At 42.5% G+C, this 16,977-nt stretch overlaps 1 protein-coding gene across 1 annotated transcript in view; it reads right to left on the reverse strand.

Annotated features, from left to right (window-relative positions):
• rad50 (RAD50 homolog, double strand break repair protein) overlaps positions 1–16,179 on the reverse strand; it is a 29,399-nt gene extending 13,220 nt beyond the window's left edge. The window contains exons 1-17 of the mRNA XM_030793412.1: positions 16,120–16,179; positions 15,595–15,762; positions 14,575–14,658; positions 13,457–13,608; positions 12,225–12,410; positions 10,735–10,939; positions 10,252–10,380; positions 8,836–9,001; positions 8,521–8,714; positions 7,561–7,767; positions 3,921–4,103; positions 3,362–3,519; positions 2,814–2,989; positions 1,999–2,236; positions 993–1,182; positions 474–600; positions 57–250 (exon numbers count right to left, since the gene is read on the reverse strand). Coding sequence (XP_030649272.1) covers positions 57–250; positions 474–600; positions 993–1,182; positions 1,999–2,236; positions 2,814–2,989; positions 3,362–3,519; positions 3,921–4,103; positions 7,561–7,767; positions 8,521–8,714; positions 8,836–9,001; positions 10,252–10,380; positions 10,735–10,939; positions 12,225–12,410; positions 13,457–13,608; positions 14,575–14,658; positions 15,595–15,723 — 2,718 coding nt within the window. The 5' untranslated portion in view covers positions 15,724–15,762; positions 16,120–16,179. The remainder of the gene's footprint in view (positions 1–56; positions 251–473; positions 601–992; positions 1,183–1,998; positions 2,237–2,813; positions 2,990–3,361; positions 3,520–3,920; positions 4,104–7,560; positions 7,768–8,520; positions 8,715–8,835; positions 9,002–10,251; positions 10,381–10,734; positions 10,940–12,224; positions 12,411–13,456; positions 13,609–14,574; positions 14,659–15,594; positions 15,763–16,119) is intronic.
• Positions 16,180–16,977: the final 798 nt, after the last annotated feature.

Consider the following 16,977-nt stretch of genomic DNA (forward strand, 5'->3'; position numbering starts at 1 on the left):
GTTTATCGGTGCCTGTGAGGCGTGACCGTGTTACCGCGGTTACCGCCGTGGCTTACTCGTATCTCTCGGTGCAGAGACTGAATCTCCGTGCTGAACTCTGCACACTGGTCCTCCAGCTGCTGCTGCCGCTGCATGTCGCTGGAGATCTGCAGCTTCTCGGAGCGGATCTCGTTCACGCTGCCCTTCAAAGCCTGGATCTGCTCCTGCTGATCCTGGATCAGTTTACGTTTCAGCTCGATGGCGCTGGAGGCTGACCGTGCGTGGAGAAACGCCAAAGAAATGAGCGGGTTAGTAACGATGTGGGAGGATCACTATAAGTCAAATGCATTTTCCTTTGAACAGAAAACATAAACAAACAAACAAACAAACAAACAAACTCAGGACAAAAGCAGACTAGGATCTCTTTGGTTTTTTTTTTTTTTTTGCGTGTTTTGAGACGTTGGAGAAGATGAGCGTGGGGTTTTTTTGCGTACCGGTGTCGACACGGTGCTGTGTTTCCTGTTTCTCCTGGCTGACCTGCTGCATGGTGCGACTCAGGTCGACCCCCTGCAGCTTGGCAGCGTGCTGAGCGATTTTCTTCTCCACCTCCTTCAGATCCAGCTACAACACAAACGCAACACTCTCAACGAAAAAAAAACACAGACCAACTAGGAGGGGGAAAAACGCAATCAGCACATCTGAAATGATAATAATAATACAAAATATCCGAATTATCGATCCGCTTTCTGTTCGTGAATTCAGACGCCACGAGTCAGCGTAACACACATAGGCGGGGGAGAGTAACTGGACTTCTCATGAAACTCACTGAGGGTTTGAGGGTTTGACTCACATTCATTGTATTCCCACAGGTTTGGGTCTAATCAATAATTTCTCACTGCCTGTTAGGGATGCACGATACAGAGAAAACATGCGACATGCCATAAACTTCATTATTCGTAAACTCGTTATGGCAACAAAAAACAAAGTGGATGACCCATGGACGTGGGTCAGACCTGGTAGCGGTCCATGAGTGAGATGTCCTGTAGACAGGCCTTCGCTGTGTCCTCCTCAGACACCAGCATGGACAGCACTGTCTCCTGCTCATCTATGTCACCCTTCAGTCTCTCAATGTCCCGATTCACAGACTGCAGCCTGTTCTTCAGCTCTGGCACCTCTCGCTCCTGCAGCTCCACGATGGATTGTCTGACAGTGGAACACACACACACACCACACAATACACATACAGACACGCACACACGCATACACCACACACAACATACACACAGATATGCACACACACACCAGACACAACACACACACAGACCGACACACACACGATACACGGATTAAAACCTGCAATAAATTGTGCAGATTTGTGTACCATGATATAGGTAACTGAAACTTTGTGGAGATTTACTGCAGTTCGGCACAGACGAACAAAATTAGCAGCAGTGGAATTTATACAGCGATCACTTGATGCACTGCGAAACTAATGAGTTTCAGCGCATTCCTGTTTGTTTTGCCTTAACCTTGTAAAGAACCACTAACGCCTCCTGCCTGTACTGTCACTACCCCTGGCAACAACTAGTTGGCTTTTATCCAGATTAAAGATGCTCAAGTTCATTCTGACATGCATGGTCACTAAAGCACGACATTTATGGCCTGGATCTCTTCTTGTCTGCTGCCTTCTTGTGGTTGGATGTAAAAACTGTTTCTTTGAGAATAAGGTTTAGCAATGTTTCAACTTGTCATAATTTCATCTTAAGACAACACGGTAAACTGGGGTTTAAGGCTCACTGTTTGCCATCAGTTGATTAAAGATTCAGACAATTAACTGGAAACAGAGGGTGTAAATGGAGTTCACATATCAGCCCCGCTCACGGTCACAGTTATGACATGGAATGCTAAAGCTGTTTTAGGATGAATACACTGAGGTTGGGGGAGAAAAAAAAAGTCTCTGCTTTTCCCTGAGGTTCGTGATAAAACTCTGCTGAGAGACACACTGATGAATGCGGCCACCTGACAGGTTTGAGGGCCATCATTTCGTCGCGTCTCCGCTCCTTCCTCTTCAGGTCGGTCTCCGACGCTTTGAGCTTGTCTGGTACCAGGCGGAGTTTGGACTGCATGTCATTGATGACGTCCTGGAGCTCCGCCTCGGAGGGGAAGACACGCTGGCACACGGGACAGCACGGCTCCCCCTCCTCCGTCAGCTGACTGATAAACTGACTGTACACTGCCGTGGCACCCGCCAGCATCGCTACAGGGATGGAGAGAGAGAGAGAGAGAGAGAGAGAGAGAGTGTGAGAGAGAGAGAGAGAGAGAGGAAGAGAGAGAGTGTGAGTGACAGCGAGAAAGAGAGAGAAAGAGAAAGAGAAAGCGTGAGGGGGGGGGGGGGGGGGGGGGGGGGGGGGGGGGGGGGGGGGGGGGGGAGTGTGAGAGAGAAAGAGAGAAGAGAGTGAGAGAGAGAGAGGGGAAGTGAGATAAACTGTATAATGAGGTGAGATATCGTTTAGCATTTTATTATATCAGCTTGAAATTTAATGATCATTAAAAACCACCACAGGCAGAAAACTGATGCAACCCGACAGCTCGCTGAAGAGATGTCCAAATGACCTGTACAGTTTCAAACTAAAATCATTTATATACAGCAGTGGAAACATCATTAGAATAACTATGAATCCATTATAAAGCCTACAGAATTACACAGAATACACAAACCTTCTGTCTCAAGTTATAAATATAAACCCTAGACCCTATTCGTCGACTATAGGAAATCCATATGACCAGGAATCCTCCCATACATGTACCGCGGTGTCCCCTGACACTCAGTGTACCTCTCTGTTTGTTGCTTTTCTCCAGGTCCTCCTGTAGCTTGTCCAGGTCAGACTGCAGATCCTGGCTCCCACACACGTTAAACACTTTCTCCTCGTAAGACAGCAGCTGCTGCTCTTTCCGCCGGAGCTCCGCCGTGCAGTGACTCTTGTTCTGTTCCGCCGAGGCCAGGTCTTTACTGATACACAACGGAGAAAGAAAGAAAGAGAGAGAGAGAGAAAGAGAGAGAGAGAGAGAAGACAGGCCAGTTAAAGAGAGAACCAACACATTCAGACATAAGAGGTCACTCATAAATCACTGCCTATGTTGGGCTAGGCCAAACAATGTTAAATTCCTGAACAGTACACACACATCATAGAGCATACTGTGTTTGCGTGCTGGATATGGACATATTGTTTGTATGGGGTGTGTGTGTGTGTGTGTGTGTGTGTGTGTGAGTGTGTATGTGTGAGTGTGTATGTGTGTGTGTGTGTGAGTATGTATGTGTGAGTGTGTATGTATGCGCGTGTGCGAGCGTGTGTGCGTCATGTTAAATGAACCAGCCACTGACTTGAGTTTGCCGATCTTCTCCCTGCAGGCCTGGATGTCTTTGGACTTGGTGTAGATCCAGTCTTCCAGTTGTCTCTTGTTGGGGAAGTGTCCGAGCAGAGACACCAGGTCTTCGTTGTGTCGGGCCTTAATCTTCCGCACCTGTTCCTCTTTGTCCGTCTGTACACACACAGCCAAGGGTTAACCCCGGGGTGTGAGCTCGTCTGAATACGCCCTCATCTCCTCGGGGCCTTCTTTGACATTTTAATATTTCTGGGAAAGTCCATTGTGTGTGTGTGTGTAATGATATGTGTGTGTCCACATCCTTCTGAAGCATGTTTGTATGCTTACTATGGTGTGATTGCATTTGAGTGTTTGACCCTGGTGTTTTTGAACACTGCAATTTGTGTCAATGCAATGGTGCATGCCATCTTGTTAGTGAGTGTGTGAATGTAAGCTGTTGACCTTATTCTGTGTAATTCAATGGTGTGTGTGTGTGTGTGTGTGTGTGTGTGTAAGGTGTTGACCTTATCCTGTGTAATTCTATGGTGTGTTCGTGTGTGTGTTGGTTAGGTTCTGACCTTGTCCTTTTTAAGCATGTCCATCTGTGTGCGTGCTGTGGTGTGCATGTTGAGTGTCTCCATCTCCTGGTCCAGTCTACGCTGGGTTCTGTCCAGTTCCGCCTTCTCCCTCTGCAGTTCCAACACCTCTGCCTTCAGACTGTCCACCGTAGAGCTTTGTACAGCATCATCCAGCTGCCGCTCCTACACACACGCGCGCGCCACACACACACATGCACGCACGCACAAAAACACAGATACATCATAATATACAAGTTTACACAAGTTTACACAAGTTTATGAGAACACACACACACATGCGCACATGCATGTGCGTGGACACATAGGTACAATTGGGCGGCAACTGGAGGAGAGACTTTTTACATGGCAACGCGTGGGCTAATACATGTTTCAGTGATTCTGAGATTTAACATTGTACAGACTCTCCCCCTGTTTCTCTCTCTCTCTCTCTCTCACCCTCTCTTCCTCCCCCTCTGTTTCTTTGACCCTTTTTTATGGCCTAAGCCTCTCTGTGTTCAGGACCAATGCGCACCAAGGCTTTAACACCTGACAGACACCGGGCTCGATGTTTTAGCGCGGCAACCACCGTAGCATTTGGTCAAAAGTTGATAACGATCGATCCCAATGAAGACCAGGTCACCTCAGAGCTTAGTTTTCCGTGAGAATGGAATTCAAACCATTCCTTCTCTCACTCAACAGCTGTATTGAACAAAAGAAAAGTAAACTAACCTGTACAACACTACGGAATAATGGCGCGTATTGAACCTGTAAGCAATGATATAGCCATAAACGGGCTGTAGTGCTTTTATGTAACACTTGCCGATTAATCAACAGCTGTTCCTCCAGCTGTCAACGAACCTAAGCCGTTAGCAATGTTAGAGCAATCATGTTTGATATCGCTAATATAATTTTATTATTCCTTAACTGGAAAAAGTTATGTAAGATTATTTCAACCCAGCCCAATTTAATACTTTCCAAGTTCCAAGGAGAGTCTCCTCCCTTCAGGCAGAGACACCCCCAGAGGGATAGCAGCACCCCTCCGTCTGCAAATCAGATAAAATGCCAGACCCCCGGTTTTCCAACAGTTTGGCTACGCTACAGTTCAGCTTAGCGTCACTTGAGCTCCGGTTGTGCCAGCCGTAATGTAGTCCGTCCGTCCGCCCCGATCGTCTCCACAAAGAATCGGCACAGTCTCACCACTTCGGAAGATCCGCGACGCTAAGAGACGCTCCCGACACGACGTCTCACTCACAGTATTCCACTGCCAACCTCAGTAACTGCATGGCTGGGCTTCTTCTTCTTCTTCATGTTTTTGTTCTTCTTCGTCCCTTTTCTCTCCATCCCTCACTATCCGTTTGTGTGTAAGTAACTCCACTAGAACATTACTCAGTTCTTTTGGTCAAACCTGCCTCTTCGTGAGTAATGTCTCATACTCACGTAGTTGTTCATTCATACATGGTTTAGGTAACGAGGATATTGTTATTGTCTACCGTAAGTTGTGTGAGTGCTTGTGAGTAGTTTAGATGCTGTTGTTTGTGTTCGTGTGTATAGAGGATGTGCCCTAATTCCACCTGTATCGTAATTTATTCAACATTAGATTCGTTCTGTACCGTTTGAATTTGATTATTGTAATAAACGTCTACGTTCATATTTCTACTCTTGAACACCTGATAAATTATTTCCTAGTTGCTGAATGTGTTGATCCAGGGACTTAGTTAGCAAGAAGTATTGAATTCGAGGGAGTATTATTGTACTTGCTACCTTAATTCTGTTATTTAATATATGTATGGCTAATGAAGAGTTACTCTGAATAATTTCTAGGTTCAGCGTTTAGAGTGCTGAGCTATCAAAAGAGGTTTTCAGAATAACTGTAATTTCACTGAGTTCAGGTTCTCAAATAAGGTTATGGTCACAGCTACCTGATATTAGTATTACTACTAAGTCTAATATTCACAGTGAGCCACAAACCAGAATTTCCCTATACTGTTGGCATGGCAGTAAGCTACACACACACACACACACACACACACGTGCATACACCCACACACACATGAAGCATGCAGCTTAACTTTGAGATAAGGTCAGTATGCTATATATCCATCTGTGATCTCTTAGCAACCACGGCCCTTGGATTGATGCTGTGCATGCTCTTTCCAAGTATTCGATGATAAGACATTAAAAAAAAAAACAAAAAAAACCTTGCTGGTTACAGTATTTCACATGCCATATGACGTTCTGATTTACGGTTAATGCCTTCGGATGTGACTAAACACGCCGCAAACACATCCGCCCAAAAATACCACTGTATGTAGACAGACACAGTATGCATCACGACATGTGATAAACAGTCCGACGTATGACAGATAGGATCTGCGCAGTCAAAGATTCCATATCATACGATTTAGCTCTGTTTCAATGCAATGCGATATCACGTAACCTGATTCAGTGCAGTGCAAACCGTTTTAACACTCCTGTTTTTTGACACTGGTTGGAAGCATAATCTGCTAGATATAAAGGGACACAATCTGGTTATGAGAGAGAAATACAGGCTGCAGTTTTCGACGCACAATTGCATTTTGACGACCATCATAAAATTAATTTGGAATTTAACTTGTTGTAATGTGTGTTCCTTCAGAGAACATGAAAAATCTGTTAGCGTCAATCAATTCTGTCAAACAAGCCAGTTTTTTTGTTAGTGAGTTGCTGTGCACGGTGTGAAAGGAAATTAATTTGACGACTCCAAATATTGACAAAACAATAACAAAAAAAACGACAGATACCTGCATCATATCGGACTTTACCGATACACATACTGTATGTCTCAACGAATTCAGTCACGATTCCTTCCCAACTTCTGTCCAATTCAAGCTGTTTGGATCACTGCAGCTATCTTATAAACTTAATAGCCGGTGCACTGATTGGAAACTTTGAATTCTTACTCCACTAATATACCACCTCACTTGGTTCTGGTCTTAAAAATGTGGTCTGACCACCACTGTAACTCATCAGAATCTTCGCAAACGATCACCTTCTGCAGACGACCCACTGCATGTGAATCATCCATCTGAACAGCAAACCACCTGGCGATGCTACCTAACTAAAGCTCAAAAGCCAGCATGTTACTATTACCCCTATTTAAAAATAGCACGAAATGCTAATTAGCACCCAAACCTGAATTAAGAGTTTTCAGTACAGCTCCAGAACATTCTGGAATGTTCTGTATCACCCTCCTGCCTTTGGACATCACAGAACTCCAACTCGGTCAAATTCATCCTTGCGGCTTTTAGGGTGATGTTTTTTGGACGATGGTAATGTTAATGTACTTTGCAGGAATAAGTCTGAGTGTTTTAATGCCAGTCTGCATGTAACACTGCTTGAGTACTACCTTTATACAGCTCTACCAATTTAATACGCAATGCACACAAGAGCATTCTCACATCTAAGGCAAAAACCCCCCTCGTTTCCAGATTATTTTTCCTCTTGTGCAAAGAACCTCTTTTTTTCAAAGTAGATCATTTCAGGCCGTTTAGGCCGGTGACCAACAGAACCCCACCCACAGAGGTATACTGGAAACTAAACGGCAAAAAATAAGAGACTGAAATAAGAAAAAGATTAAGAAAAAGAAAAAAAGGAGCCTCACCACTTTGGCCAGTTCTGATTCCAGTTCCTGTAACCTGGTTGAAGAACCTTCCAGTCTCTGTAGTTCTGATTTCACGTTCTTCAGCTCCTGCTGTTTCTTGGCCTGCAGGTCTCTCTTCAGCTCGATGGTCCTCTCCAGTCCCGTCTTTTTATCACGCAGGTCATCGACGCTCTGCTGCTTCTGCGTCTCCTTCTCCTGCAGGTCCCTCTGTCGCCGTCCGGCAAGAGAGCAAAAATCACGTTTAAAACACAGACAAACTCATACACGTGCATTTCACATTACGTGTATCTGTCAAATGAATACCCTTACTTAAAACCATTTTCCTTCATATCTGTGTATTTAAGCATACCATTCCTTTGTGTTATCCGTACATATAGTGTCAGAGTAAAGATAGGTTTAAGTGCCAGCGTAAAAGAAACCCTGACATACAGTGTTATCATGAGCTCACACAGCAGTCTCCTGTTACTTCTCTCATTATCAGTCCTGAAATGCTTTGGGTTTAGGAGGACTTTTACCACCTAAAACACTCTGTGAGACACTCTGAGACGAAAGCTTTCTCATATATTTGAGAAAACTCTGAGCATTTTTCCCCTCACAGAACGAACATATGATTGTATTTTCACATAACATAAAATCACAAATAAAATTTAACAAAAGAAAGAAAAAAAAACTCCAGGTCAAACATTTGTATGGTATATAAACACTAACAAAAATCCACTGATAGGCTTAAATCAAACCTTTAACATTAAGAGTGAAAAGAACACTGTGGAGAATAGAAGTATTTCCATCCATGGGTAAGTCTCTCTCTAAATCACATTCCATCCATTGGTATGTCTCTCTGTCTAAATCACATTTCATTCATCAGTATGTCTCTCTGTCTATATCATATTTCATCCATTGGTATGTCTCTCTCTAAATCAGTCATCTCCTCTCATTCCACACTGCATAACCAGCACTCACCAGGACCTGGTTGACAGCCTCCATCTCGCTCTCCTGTCTCTCTCTGACCTGCCGGTGGAAGCTCTGCAGTTGTCTCTCACTGAAGGGGGTGCGGTCGTACCCCTCCAGCTCCAGGTAAGAGGCCAGGGATCTGACGTGACCGTCCCTGTTCTTGATGTTCTGAGCGTGCCTGTCGGCCTCCAGCTGGAGACGACCTTCACCGGGGCGAAAAAAACGGAAAAGGTTTGAGGACGCGTGACAACATTCGACAACCGAACAAACCGCGGAAGCTGGTTTTTAAACTTCTCTGAGCTCTGAGGGAGGGAAGGTGCTCACCCTGTTCCACGAGCAGTTCGTTTTTGACGCGACTCATCCTCTGACATTCCCGTCCCGCTCTCTCCAGCTCGCGCTGGCACTCCGTCAGCTTTCTCTCCTTCTTCCTCACCGTCTCCTGGTGGTTCTGATACATGTCCTGAAGCTGCATGTCCGAGCCCTGGAAAACCTGGTTGCCACCAGAACACACAGCGACAGTCAGTTCTCCTGTGTTTACTGTAGTATGACTGGTTTAATAATGGGGTGATCTTTTTTCAGTTGGTGGACTTTATTATCTCGCTCGGTGACTTAATGATTCGGTAAGAATACTCTCAGTTTGTACAGATGATGCGCCAAACCTATGGACGACAAAACGCAACAGCATTGAAACACAGACTGAGGCTTCAAATGTTTTATTTTTGCAGATCTTGAACTGTTTCAGATATTAGCTCATGTAAGTATTTTGGCATGAATAACAAAATGAACTTTACCATTTACGTCATGCGTAACTCCATTAGATATACTAACGCATCCCACACACAGATGCCTTCGCATACACCCACACACACAAACACAACCCTAACCACTGTGATTAAGGTGTTGAAAAAGAGGAAAGCACCAAGTTAAGTGAAAACCTGCCAATATCCATATAATCACTGAATCTGTGTGTGGTATAAGAACAGCACTGGTCAATTTTACACAGAAAGGCTGTCTTAGTCATTTACTTTTAGAATAATTATCACGCAAGAACTTCTCGGCCTATCTGCACACAGACGTTCCTTGTCGGATAAGCCCTGTCAAAACTATATGTGAGGGCACAATGCATATAAAAAGGATCACATGCTCTGTTTTTTTTTTTACTCTCCTATGGAGATTATCATCAGTAATTTCTCATCAGTGATGGAAAAAAAGGCCTTTTTTTGAAACCTCTCAAACCAGACTGATCATTATCTTGCAAAAATAGTGCAGGTAAAATTTGGGCAGCGTGACCTTTTCGAAATAATTCCGCAATAATAAATGCGAATCGAAACTTCTTCACCTCCTCTTCCTCACGATTTTGTACCTCAAAACGTGATGTGCCGCCCTGATAACTAAGCTCAGCCCAACAATAGAAGAAACAGTCAGAAGGTCATTACCCAGAATGCCACCTGCTTGCTTGTTTTAAACGCTGTCTCAGCACAAACTAATGGGTGGCCCTGCTAACAAAAATCAGGCCTGCGCTCTGACAAAACGTAGCTGCACGAGACTTTAAGCGTTTATGACTTTTGTCATTACCTTTGTGATAGTTCAGTGTTGCATCTATGCTTGCCTAAACATACTGACACGATTTGCACATTTTGCGGCGTTAAAAAACAAACAAATACACAAAAAAAGATAACAAAAAGTCGAGCCCTAAAATGTCGTTCAGGGCTGTTTTTCTCTCTTTCTCTCTCTTCTCACCTGTTCCATTTTTTCCTCTAGTTCTCGATTATCATCCTCCATCTGTTTCTTCCTGCTCTCCAGCGCTTTGATGTCGTTGTCCAGCTTCAAGACTTTGCCGAGGTTGTTGTCAATTTCCATCAGTCGATCCTGAGGGATTACATTTTTTTTTTTAACGTTTAAGTCTAAGTTTAAAGCTAAATATGTTGACACTATCTTATTGCCCTGAGGACAAAAGTGAAATTTAAAGGCCTGTGATCAAATTTGGACAACGAAAACGCAAACCAATATCAGTGACTTGTGAAATCGACTCAGAGAGCAACTTGTCAGAGATACTCCTCATCTCCTCAGTGGCTTTTATGTCAATCAAAAATAGAATTAAAAAATAAATATGCAACACATGTAAATACTGTTAAACTCTCCCAATAATATGTCTTTTTAGAAACCAAGCTTCAGTCTAAAAATGCACTGCTTCACTCATCGCCCTAACTAAACCACACCTACCTCCAGAGGTTCGATTTGACTCTCCACACGCTGCACACTCTCCTTGGAGGCGGCAAGTTGGGTCTCTTTGGTGGTAAGCAGGTCCTTGATCTCCTGGGCCTTCTCCTTGTTCTGTTTCAGGTATTTGAGCTCCATCTGGCAGGATTTAACAGTGTTGGCCTGCTTTAGTCTCAACTGCCTAAGTGTCTCCAGGACCTTAATGTACCTGAGGGAAAAAGAAAAAGAAAAGAAAAGAAAAGAAAAGAAAAGAAAAGAAAAGAAAAGAAAAGAAAAGAAGATCGATGTTTCATATTCGTTGGCTCCAGATCACCAAGCGAGCACTAAAGACGGTGACCCAAAATGCGACCCAAAACGTGGTGATGAGGTGAGGTCAACGGTACCCCCAAAAACCAGTACTATCTTCACTACGTCCTCTAAATCAGTTCTTCTGACTGGACATCAGACACTTCTTACGACTCACATTCTCCGTGTGAAGACCCATGAGGTTTACATTACAGCACACTGTTGTCACGGCGACTGAGAGTTATTCAGAGGTCCGAAAACTCAGGAACACTCCTGGGGTAGAGCCGTGCTAACGGCTACATAACCCCCCCCACTGACAAAATCACACTGTGAGGTAGGGCTGGGCGATTAATCCAAGTTTTATGTTCGATTATGATTTTGGCTCCCAAAGATTATGAAAACAAAATAATCGAGATAAAACAATTGTGCTGCAATTTTACATATATATATTTATATAATTTATTTATCTCATTTTTTACATGCATTTTTTAAATTTATTTTTCAGTTTTATATATATATATATATATATACAAATATAAATAATAAATAATAGTAGTCTCAATACTGACCAAAATAATCAGGATTATGTTTTTTTTGCCATAATCGAGAGCAGCCCTACTGCGGAAATGACGCTGAAGTGAATGCTACTTTTCTCTGAGAGCTGGAGATGAACTTGGCGTTCTCTCCGTTGGTTAATTCTCACTTGCTGTATTAGTCAGAACTCTCACTCAGTTCACAGGAATTGCACACACTGCATGCAATGACAGACGTCACTTTAAAGGGTTTGAGTGAAGACAAGGGTCAAGAGCAGTTTAAGTCTGTCACAAACGGATATTCTTGGGAAGGTGAAGAGGAACTGAGACTTAAGTCCACGTGTCTAGTGGTCTAGGTTGAAATACTCTTACTTTCCCTCAATACGGATGAAAACCGTGTAAGTCTGAAACACTGAGATGTTTCAGAAGTCGTCTAAGAGTCGTACTTACTGCTTCATTAGGTCCAGGTCATGACCTAGAGAACTTGTTTTGGACTCTTTATTACAATATTAATTATGCGCGTCTTAAGGATAGAAAACTACAAAAAAAGGAACTGAACATAAGAAGAAGCCGGAGAGAACGTCTAACACATTTGTTTACAATTCAGACACAGACACATGCTATTAAAAGTGAGATAAAACAAACGAAAAATAAAATCGATGCACACATGGGTACCTTGTGGCAGAGAAGATCTCATCAAATTTCTGCTTGAGGGCCTTTCCTTCACTCAGGGGCCAGTTGGATTCCTCTTGGTGGCAGAAGATGACGTGGTTTAGGACAGCTTTGGATACGCCCAGCGCTGAAATCATCTCACGATCGATTTCTGCGCATTTGGAACTCAGACTCACCTTCTCCCCGTGTCTAGACAGCGGCCACCATTCAGATAATCAACATTAGATATACGATGATACATTTTATCTTACATAGCCTGAGTGTGTGTGTGTGTGTGTGTGTGTGTGTGTGTGTGTGTGTGTGTGTGTGTGTGTGTATGTGTGTGTTTATGCGTGCGTGTAAGACAAAATATTTAGCCTGACAACACCTTTCTGAAACTCCATAACCCTGGAACCACACACACACATATATAAATATATTTGTATATTATGTTATATATATTACACACACACACACACACATATATGTAACTGCACAATACACACACACACATATCATATGTGTGTGTGTGTGTGTGTGTGTGTGTGTGTGTATTTTTTCTTGTACACTTGTTTTCAATTTGTCTACAGAACACCACATGAATTTAATGAGTCCCACCTTATATTTTTAGATATTCATTCCACTCAAAAAATTTCAAGTTTCAAGTGACAGCCAAAACTCCTAAATCTATCATTTCTAATGGATTGTATTACAGATAAAAAAAGACAGGCAAAGTTAGGCTCATTATGGAGTCGCCTCCTCTTTAAAAGAAAAAAAAGAGGCAAGTTTACTTAGTCTAGTGATCTTAGTCTACTTTACTGGCAAGACTAAGTCTAATTTCTACAAACTCCACTCAGATATAAACATTCACAGTTTCTCCCTCACCACTTGACATCTCAGAGGATCCTAATCAACCATGCAAAACTCATCTGCGGCACTGTGGGAACCAGGATATTTTGTCTTTATTACGTAGTTAGCAGTTCAGGAGGAGATTCAAGTGTAAAGACAGGTTGCCAGAGAAGGACTACAGTATAAAATCTAACCACTCAACCCAGCACGGTGCTGCTACTGTAGATCTAATAGAAACTGAATATGAACCAAAAGGAGGTTTGGTTCACAGACTTTACTCTAAAGTTCATCATGCAGTACAGAGGCAACTACCTTCAGACGCCCCCTAGAGGACTCAGCCTTCAATTAAATAGTATTTATTTTGTATTTATGCCGTATTTACTGGGTTCTGCTGATGAGAGACTCACTTTATTCTGGTGATGACTCCTTCCAGGGTTTTGAACTCTGTTTTCTTGCCTTTCTGCGTGCTAAGCATGGACCTCTGAACAGCTACAGCTTCTCCATTCACGTCTCTGAACTGCAGCCGAATCTGGGCCCGCACGTCTGTCTCGTGGGCGTCCTGTGTCAAAGGTCAGACGAGATAGTGTAAAATGGGTCCAAAAAACAAAAACAACAACAACAACAACAACAACAAAAAAGAACCACGAAAAAAAAAACCCTTTTCACTGGACCAAAACCGAGAAGCCTACATAATAAATACAGATTCAGTTCGACACTCAAGGACAGGGAGTCCCACAGTCACGTACTTCTACTGTGAACAATGTATCGCTAATTGGCTAATTAGTTACAAAGACAAAGCAATAAAGCCAGAGTGCTGAGTACAGCCCAAAAAAGAAAAGAAAAGAAAAGAAAAGAAAAGAAAAGAAAAGAAAAGAAAAAAATGTGAACCATAATGCAACCCAGCCTTGGCATACTTAACAAAAACTATGATTAGACTGTGGGTAACACATTTTTGAATATTAAATATTTGGTCTGCCCCAGAGTGATGTGTGCATAGAGCTTCAGAGAAGTATACATTCCAGTGTTGAATGGTGATCAGACACACTGTATTGTGTGGAAAAGGCAAAACATAAAAGATCATACAGATAAAAGGACAAAAGTCATGCAGGTCATGCCAAGTGTATATCTGTACACTGCTTTTATTTTGGAAAATACACTTTGTAAGTTCTGTAAAAGCACATATTTGAAGCATTTAATAGACCAGAGCTGCTTATTAATAAACCATTTTAACAGAATGCAACACTGTTACAGTTTTCTATGTTGCGCATTATAATGACCGATGTTTTAAACTGCACCATAACCTACATAATCAATAGAATTACAACTCCCCTAGAAAGGGTGTGGGATATCTCTGAAAAGTTAATGTGTGAATTCAAAACGTCAAGCTCAATATCCGTGTGTGAGACACCTTCTGTTTTTACAGCTTGTGTTAGAAGGAGAGGAACGACAAGGCCAGAGACAGCTGAACGTAAAGATCTGAGAATTGGTTCGCAGGTAAAGGTGATTGTATGTATTCAGACTGTACCTTGGGGTCATGGACGAAAGTGTTCCCTTTGCTTCCAGGGGGAAAATCTCCAGATGTGATGTATTTCAGACACTCAATAATAGTCTGGGCAGACAGACAAGAGAGGTGCACGTTTTCATACTGTCCTTTCAAAGAGAATCCGACCAACAACAGTAACCCTCTGCTAATAATGGCAGTAAATACTGTCAGTATAAAAAGCAAACTGCATTGAAAGGTATACTGGGGTATTCTGGGTGACATCTGCTATATATGGGAGGAAAAGCTACATATGTTTAGCTAACAAGAAGGTTCAGGCCTAGGTCAGTAACAAGCAGCCAAATTACAAACCAGTTGTTTAATCTCCTCAGATCTATAATATGGATAATTACTTTTCAGATTTTAGCCACATTCTGAGATTCTGATGTGGCTCTTCCCTAATTACAAAGCATCTACACAAGTATGAAATACCTGGGTATCTAATTCATACACAAAAACCAAAAATATGGTGACTTGAACCATTAAGATATTCCTTTCACTGTCAAACTGTGACTGTTTACTGATTTGTGGTTACATACCTCTAATAAAGAGGAACTGTGTATGTAAGATTATTCTAGATGTGACACCTGCTATACTGACTCACAGATGATTAGAAAATAGTATACAGGAATAAGCTAGTGAATATCTGGACATCTTTGAATGAGTCATCTTAGCACAAGATGCAGAGAACACCATTTAACCCGAAGTTGTGGGAGGACAGCTCAGACAAGACTCACCGCTTTTATCTAACACAGTTACCTAAAATACTATCTACATTTTGAAGCAAAAAGTTGTGGCGTGTTTGATGTGTTCACTGTTTAATCAAGTATGGATGTATGTCTGACTGAGTCTTACACTATTACAGTAATTACACTTGATTAACCGATTCATACGTTTCCTCGTCCTTGAGGAGGATGTGCAGCCAAAAGAAACACTCAGCTGCTTGTATTTAAGCAGCACTCCGCTGGCTCTTTGAACATAACCGATTTCGAAAGAGAAACGAACCGTTTTACCAGCTCCATTGGGTCCAACTAACACCGTCAGAGGACTAAAGAATGATATCACTTGTTTATCTTTATCCTCCACTCCAAAACTTCTTATTCCAAGAATGCTCATTTTCTCTATTTTCGACATCTTGACTGTTGAGTGTGTTGAGTTCTGACTCGAGGAGCGCTGTTAAATAGACAAAATTCAGAAGCAGTGTCAAAAAAGCATAAAACCGTTCATGATAACTTCAAAAGATATGCAAGCTAGCTGTCAGCAGCAGCGAGCCATATCTAAGAGCGGGGACTGTCTTAAATGCATAACTCCAACTCCTCACGCATTCTTAACTTCCATAGTGTTTTGCTCAGTTAACACTCTGCTAGCAACATTTAGCTTTATTTGGCTGTTGTGAGGTATGCACTATTGGTAAAGTCTGACACGCAGGCTTAGAAGCTGCGAAGCCAAAAGTGCAAGCACATAATGTGACTCCACTGAAATGCACGACGAAGGAGAGCAAAATTACTTTAAATTATATAGTTAGGTTACCTTTCACTTGTTCACAGTTTAGCTCTAGAAGTCCAGTCATTCGCAGTGTCAGACTTTGCCGCCCACCAGTGGTAAGAAAGTCTTCCGGATCATGCACGAGACTGCAACGAGAACTACAACTCCCAAAATGCCACACCATACCATCGACTCCCACAACCGGCGATATCATGGCTACACGTGTCAGTGTCACTGTAAACACCCCCGAGCACTTTATTCCAGCCGTAATTCTATTTATGGGCCAAGAAGTTTAATCTCGTTTTGAAGGCTAGTGGTTACATAACTTTTTCATAACAGAGACAAAGACTCCAGTGATGTTAATTTTAAATTCAAATATAAAATTCAACATTTACATTGTTTTCCCGAATAGGATGGACATGAGGCCCATGTTACTCAGCTTTGTGTATAAGACCAACTGAAACAGATGCCTTCTACAGACTGTGTAACATGCACTTTACATTGTAGCAGTCCTAAGCATACTGCTCCCAGCATGCACCACATAGATCTTTTGCAGTACCGTCATGTTGTTTATTAGGTCGAGGCAAAATTACTCCTTGTGAACTATCACTGAGGTTCTTTCTTTTAGGGCATGTTTGTGAACCTACCTTTGATTAGGAAGATTAACATACTGTAGAAAAGTGCTCTCGTTGGCTGTTGCGGTATCTTAAACAGTCATTGTAGAGTATGGTGCTGCATTGCTGTGAGAAGTGGGTGATGATTTCTTGGACGACTCAGATAAGAGTTAAGGAGCTGTATAGACATTGCTCTGGTAACTGGGGAGGAAACAGCAAACGCTAGTAAAACGACTGCTGAGACCACTTCAGAGTATTCCCAACAGTTTAGCTGGCAAAGAGGGACCAG

This window comes from Chanos chanos, chromosome 16, assembly GCF_902362185.1.
Source record: "Chanos chanos chromosome 16, fChaCha1.1, whole genome shotgun sequence".
In the NCBI taxonomy this organism is placed as follows: Eukaryota; Metazoa; Chordata; class Actinopteri; order Gonorynchiformes; family Chanidae; genus Chanos; species Chanos chanos.